Source organism: Aethalodelphis obliquidens, unplaced genomic scaffold (genome assembly GCF_003676395.1).
Source record: "Aethalodelphis obliquidens isolate GAN/ISIS:26980383/991018 unplaced genomic scaffold, ASM367639v1 scaffold133, whole genome shotgun sequence".
NCBI lineage: Eukaryota > Metazoa > Chordata > Mammalia > Artiodactyla > Delphinidae > Aethalodelphis > Aethalodelphis obliquidens.
In genome coordinates, this window is record NW_020838077.1 from 451201 (window position 1) to 457900 (window position 6700).

Below are 6700 nucleotides of genomic sequence, written 5' to 3' on the forward strand. Positions count from 1 at the left end.
AGACAAGGAAAACTTAAACATAAAAAATTTTCTCTGGGTACTTCCCTGGCAGTCCAGTGGTTAAGACTCTGCATTTCCACTGCAGGGGGCCTGGGTTCGATCCCTGGTCGGGGAACTAAGATCCCTCATGCCACGTGGTGTGGCCAAAAGAAAAAAAAAATTTTTTTTCTCTGCCCTTTGGCCTCCTCTCTTTCCTCTACTGTGCATTGTGTATCTGCATTATGCATCAACCAAACCTCCCCATCAGCAGAAATACCTGTTCAACCATAAAGAGAAACATTCTAGCACCAACAAGGTACTCCTTAAAAGGTAACATTCCTTCTTAATGGGAAAAAAAGCTCCTTAAAATGAAATGTAGAGAAAAGCTCTCTCTCCATGTTTGGGCCTCTGTCATCTTTAGAAAAATTCACTCTGGAGTTAGTTTATAAATGTGATCATATTGTCTATGGCGCTGCTTTTGCTCTACAATGGCAGCACTCCAATTAAGCAAAATGTTATTTTCTCAAAAAATTTTTTTCATTCTTCCTATCAGAAGACCTGTATTATGAAAAATTGTACTCAATTATTATAGTTTGAATAAGATAATTATATTTCATTAATAAAAATGTGTGGAAATTTGTTTTCTGTCTTATTATATAAGTGCATATGTAATATCCTCAATTTTGTCTCTTGGTCCACAAAGTCTAAAATATTTACTATTGGCCTTTTACAGAAAAAGTTTGCTAATCCCTGTTCTAGATAATAGTTTTCTTAAGGAACAAAACTATATTCTAAAACTAATTTTCCCATATATTATCTGAAAGAGATATTCCATCAATCAATCAATATTTGAAAACCCCATCTAATACTAAGTGGCTTAATTTTATCCAAAAGAATATTTTTTTACATATAATATGACATTTTTACTTACAGAGAATCTGTAATACTTTATCCATTGTGATATTTTCACCATACATGTGACCATTCATTTTTAATACTCCCTCCTATTTGCCAGTTCCTAAGGTAGCATAGTTTATGGCAGGGCACCATGCCAGTCCTTGTCTCCTTCAATCACATTACTAAAATTTTACTTAGATCAAATGACCTCATTTGGTTCTATTTAATTTCTCCATTTTATTCATTTAGACGCCTAGCATCAGGAAAGCACCATTCCTAAGTTCTGACTTAACTTTTCTGTCACTTTCCAAGTCTGTCAACTAACTGAGCAGGTCAACTTAACTACAGAGAACCAAGATGACGGTAATGTCTATGCACATTTAAGATCCAGGGGAAGTAATCTTGCATGAAATGTTTGCCATTTTAGAGAGTGAACAAAGTGTCTGCAGAACGTGGTTCCCAAACAACAGTTTCTGAAAAGCTCAACTAGATAAGGAGACATCTACAAGCCTGGGTTAGATGCTTCCCTGTGTTTTGCGAATTTAAGAATACAAATCATGACTCCAGTCCTCACTTAACTCAGGCTGAGCTCAAGCTTTGATTTTAAAATAAGTTCTGGGTCTTGCTTCCAAGTGGGATTTGGTAGTCATTAATAAACGTAAACGTATCTCTGCCATGAAGATGGTGGACAAGGTCCTTTTTAAGGAGTTAACAAGAGGAGCGTGAGAAGTAGGGAAACTTCACCAAGGGGTAAAGATAAAGAGGGTGGAAGTGAGAATGATAGGAGAGAGGGTATCAAGATGCTTAACGGCAAGTAACCATGTAGAGAAGGGAGTGTTTGAACAGTAGAGGGATTCATTGATGCGAATTCCTCTTTTTACGTTCCCACGGGGCTCAGGATGGGGAATGTAAATCCTGACAACAGGCGCGGCCACGCCCCCTTTATCCGCTCTTGCGAAGAGGCCATCACGCAGCCTCAACCAAAACAGTGGCCTCACAGCCCACATGCTGATTGGGTTTTCTTCTGGCAAGCGCCGGAAGCGGAAGTCGTGCGCCGGACCGTTGCTAGAGCGCTTGCGTGGTCGGGGATCGCCGTCAGTCCCGGTCTTTGTAGTAACTGCCCTTGTGAAAGCGCGGTTTATGGTGCCAGTGTCCCGGTCGCGCTACCCCGAGGACACCCCAGCCTCTAGGAGACGGCGACGCAGCTCGTCGGGGAGCCTGCCTTCCGCGCAGACCAGACCATCCCCGTGGGGGAGCCGTTCCCAATCCCACTCGCACTCCCGCGGCCGCGAGGGCCTCAGGCCTCAGTGGGGTGGGTCGGGCGTCGGCGCTCCTTGTACCTTTAGCCGCTCTGGATCTCGGGAGCGGCCCACCAGGCTCCGCAACTACGCTTTCTCGTCCTCTTCTGTCTACTATGGCGGATACCACTACCATCACCACCACTATGCGGGCGACAGGCAGTGGGCGGAAGACTATGAGAAGGAGAAGGAGGAGAGCTATCGTCAGGGGAGGCTGAAAGAGAGAGAAAGGACTGGGGAGTTGGGAGCACCTGAGGTGTGGGAGCTGGGAGCACCTGAGGTGTGGGAGCTGTCTCCAGAGTTTCCTGAGCCAGATTCTGGTGAACACACCCCAGTTGAGGATGAAGAGGTAAAGACTAAGAAGAACAGCAGTTCACGTTCCCGCTCCGAAGAAAAAAGGAAAAAGGCCAGTAGTTCAAAAAATAAGAAAAGAAAGAAAAAGTCCAAAGGAAAACAGAGGAAATATTCTGATAATAGCGACAGTAATTCAGACTATGACACTAGCTCTGATGATGATAAAAAGAGAGCAACAAAAACCAAGAAAGAGAAGAAAAAGAAGCACAGAGCTAAAAAGCCCAAGAAAAAGACGAAGAAGACTAAAAAAGAATCCAGTGTCAAAAGCTGTAAGGATTCAGAAGGGGAGTTGCCAGAAGATATCTGGATTGAGCAGTCAAAAGATTGCAGATAACATGGCTCTAATAGGTCCAGAGGCACCTATAATACACACCTCTCAAGATGAGGAACCTTTGAACTACGGCCATGCTCTGCTTCCAGGTGAAGGTGCAGCTATGGCTGAGTATGTAAAAGCTGGAAAGCGTATCCCACGAAGAGGTGAAATTGGGCTGAGAAGTGAAGAGATTGCTTCTTTTGAATGCTTAGGTTATGTTATGAGTGGTAGCAGGCATTGCAGAATGGAGGCTGTGCGACTGCGTAAAGAGAACCAGATCTATAGTGCTGATGAGAAGAGAGCCCTTGCATCCTTTAACCAAGAAGAAAGACGGAAGAGAGAATAAGATTCTAGCTAGTTTCAGAGAGATGGTGTACCGAAAGACAAAAAGGAAAGATGACAAATAACTTTTGTTCTATAGCTGGACTTTTAAGAATTTTATCTGACCAAAATTAAAAGGCTTTATGATGCTGCTGTACCTACTATAAGTTCCTCAAGAAAAAACTGCTTTTTGAGATCTCTTTAGCAATTTATTTTTTGTTATTTTTAATTCTAAAAGTAAAATGTGCACGTTTTTAAAAATATTCAAACACTACAGGAGGAAAGTCAGTAAAATGTAAGTCTTTTACCCCAGCCCCTGATCCTTCTCCCCAAAGAAATCTCTTTTTGGAATCTTCTATATCTGTCCATAAGTTCTGTGTATATACAAGCATGTATGTTGCAGGCTAAAAATTGGATCTGTTAACCTGAAGGGTTTTTTGTTTTTTTCCCTGTTGCTCCGACTTTTCTCTCTTTGAGGGCTTCATTGCCTCATGGAGCCGTTCATTTACCCCAGGGAGAACCAGAAGAACCCCAGAAAGAACAAAGGATTCAATTGAGTGTATATTTCTGGTTTCCATTTAACACTGAGTTAAAAAGTAGAGGTTTATTGGCTCATTTTCCTCTTCAGGCTGGTTTCCCTTAAATAACGAAAAGGCTGCCAAAGTTCCTGAGTTTGGTTATATATTTTCCTGGTCCACCTATGAAGAGAGAACATTTTTGTCCTGGCATTCCAAACAAGAATACGAGATGCAGCCTAATTAGATTAGCTTAGGTCACATGCCCTTCCTCACAAAAGGAATTGTTGCAAGGGAAATAGAATGGCCTACTCCTGAATCTGCAGGTTTTGTCACCCTAATGGGCTACATGGGCAAGGAATGGATACCTGAGTGAAAATCAGAGTAATGTTGGGAAGGGGGGGTAGGCAACCAACAAATGCCCACTACAGTTTTGAATGATTTTTTTTTAAATATAGACTAGAGAGTACAGGTGCTGAAAGCCAAAGTTTTCTTGAAGAAAAGCTTGGCTTTGACTTAGAAGCCGAGTACCTGATTGAAGGGGTGATAGGATTTATCCATAAAAATAGACATAAAAAAGATAACGATCCAGAGTGCCTGAGTATTCCAAAGAGTAGATTAGGCACCAGCTAGACTAGGAGGAGAAAGAACAAAATGAGAATAAAGGAGGAGCTCATGAAAAGGAGATCAGATCAGGTGGGACCAGGTGGGCAAGAGAGTTAGCATTGAGAGACTGGCTAGCACCAATGCTGGAAAAGACTTTTAGGGTGAGCTCCACTCATGTTCTGTGGTAAGGCTTTTGTTGTCATCCAGTGACATCTTCCTGAACTCTGAGACTTCAGCGCTAACCAAGCTAATTTGGATAAGCCCCTTTTCAAGGCTCCAGACCCTGGTAACCCCACAGAGCTGAAGGAGAAGGAGTGCAGTTCTAGAATCTGGCAGGGCAGAGTGATGTAGAAGGGCACTTTTACCCCAGTATGTGACTTGATTGACACTGGACCACACTAGCTTGAGATTTTCCCCAAAGAGAGTTGGGTGAAAGCCGCCTTGTTACATATGTATATTTCCATTTTTAGAAACAAACCGTACCACACTATACAGATGGATCTATACCTTGCTTTTTTCACTAAATATATATTGGAGATATTTTATATCAATGCATGTAAATCTATCTCTTTTTAATGACTTTATAATATTCTATTGTATGGAAGAACCATGTTTTATCCAATGTTTAAGATGTTTTCTGTATTTTGGTATTATACAATACTTGCAGTGAAAATCTTTGTGGATGTATGAGAGTATTATCTGTATCATACTCATCTAGAAATAGAATTAATTATTGGGTCAAAAGTCCTTTGGGTCATCTAAAAATGGCCATCTAGAAGTGGAATTATTGAATCAAAGGGAAGATATTTATAAGTGCTTTCTATGTGCTAGGCACTATAGCAGATATTAGGGATAGACCAAACAGCAAGTTAGGCTTGATCCCTGCCATCAAAGAATTTTACATGCTACTGGGATACTTGTAACTCATGGCTGTAATGCAACAGTGCCTCTGATCATATAGAAAAGGAAGCTTTTATTTTAAATATCCTATGAATGGACCTGATGGAAACATATAGACGACAGTTTTGTTTACAAAAATGAGGATAATCCTGGAAAATGAAAATCTCAAGTTCGAAAATTGATTCGTATTATTAGTGAAATGTAGCTCTGTCCTGGTAAAAATTGCATTTTGATTTGTTCTCACCTTTTCTACCTCTACCCCTTCCAAAAGATACAAACAGACTACATAAAAATGCACACCTTGAATTTTTGTTGAAAAACTCTTGTTTGTCAAGCTACATTAAGTGTATTTATTTTCATGGGATAAACAACGCAATGCCAATAATCTCAGCCTTGATAATATGAGTGACATTTAAGAAGCCAGCCATGGTAGGGAGTTTGAAAGCGGGTAAATGAATTAGAATACATTTACTCCCTTTTAAAATTAAAATTTGTTTACTCCTTGCGTAATTTTTTGGGGGGAAAGCACTAATTTATAAATTTGAAAAATCAGTTGTATGTTTTCCCTTCAGGACAGAATATTAACTTCTAATTAGTAAAATATTTGCATTGACTAGATTTGTTAGCCTAAGGAAAAGTTTGTTTTTTGTGTGTGGTACGCGGGCCTCTCACTGTTGTGGCCTCTCCCGTTGCGCAGCACAGGCTCCGGATGCGCAGGCTCAGCGGCCGTGACTCACGGGCCCAGCCGCTCCGCGGCATGTGGGATCGTTGCGGACCGCGTCACGAACCCGTGTCTTCTGCATCGGCAGGCGGACTCGCAACCACTGCGCCACCAGGGAAACCCAGGAAAAGCTTTTAAGTAAATATATTTTACTTCAATTTTTTTTTTTTTTTTTTGTTTTTTGTTTGCGGTACGCGGGCCTCTCACTGTTGTGGCCTCTCCCGTTGCGGAGAACAGGCTCCGGACGCGCCGGCTCAGAGGCCATGGCTCACGGTCCCAGCCGCTCCGCGGCATGTGCCACCAGGGAAGCCCTACTTTAACTTTTAAAAGATATTTTCGAGCTCTGACCCTCAAGGAGAAGATAACTCTCCTGATGATAGAATTTTTTTTTCTTTCCTGTTACGAAAATTTCAGGCTGGAAACAATATGAATTATGTCATAAAACCATGGTTAGTATGATATTTGTTTCAAAATTATCAATGATGAAACCAAAGTTTGTTCAGGTTTTTTAAAGGGTTTATTTTGTTCACAGACTATAAAAATACAGTCTGTGATGAGGTGGGCAAGAGAGGGAATATTTGTTTTCTTCTGCAGAATTTATTTTTGTAGTGATATATGATCCCCTACACCATCCCCTCACCCCCATACATTGCAGAGAATAATCGTTGATTATTCTCTCCCATAGTAATAGACTGTAACTGAGCAGGACCCTATGGGGCCTCCCCAGGACAGACACCTCCCCCATATCCTCTGCTGTGGCTCCTCTCTGAAGTATAGATACATAGATAATAGTATC

General features: G+C 41.4%; 1 protein-coding gene across 1 annotated transcript; it reads left to right on the forward strand.

Moving 5' to 3' along the window:
- The first annotated feature begins 1983 nt into the window (after positions 1-1983).
- Positions 1984-5885, forward strand: NKAPL (NFKB activating protein like). Its single transcript, XM_027099566.1, is given in 3 exon segments — positions 1984-2844; positions 2846-3183; positions 3185-5885. Coding segments are annotated over 3 exon segments (1230 nt in total). The 5' UTR covers positions 1984-2016; the 3' UTR covers positions 3249-5885.
- Positions 5886-6700: the final 815 nt, after the last annotated feature.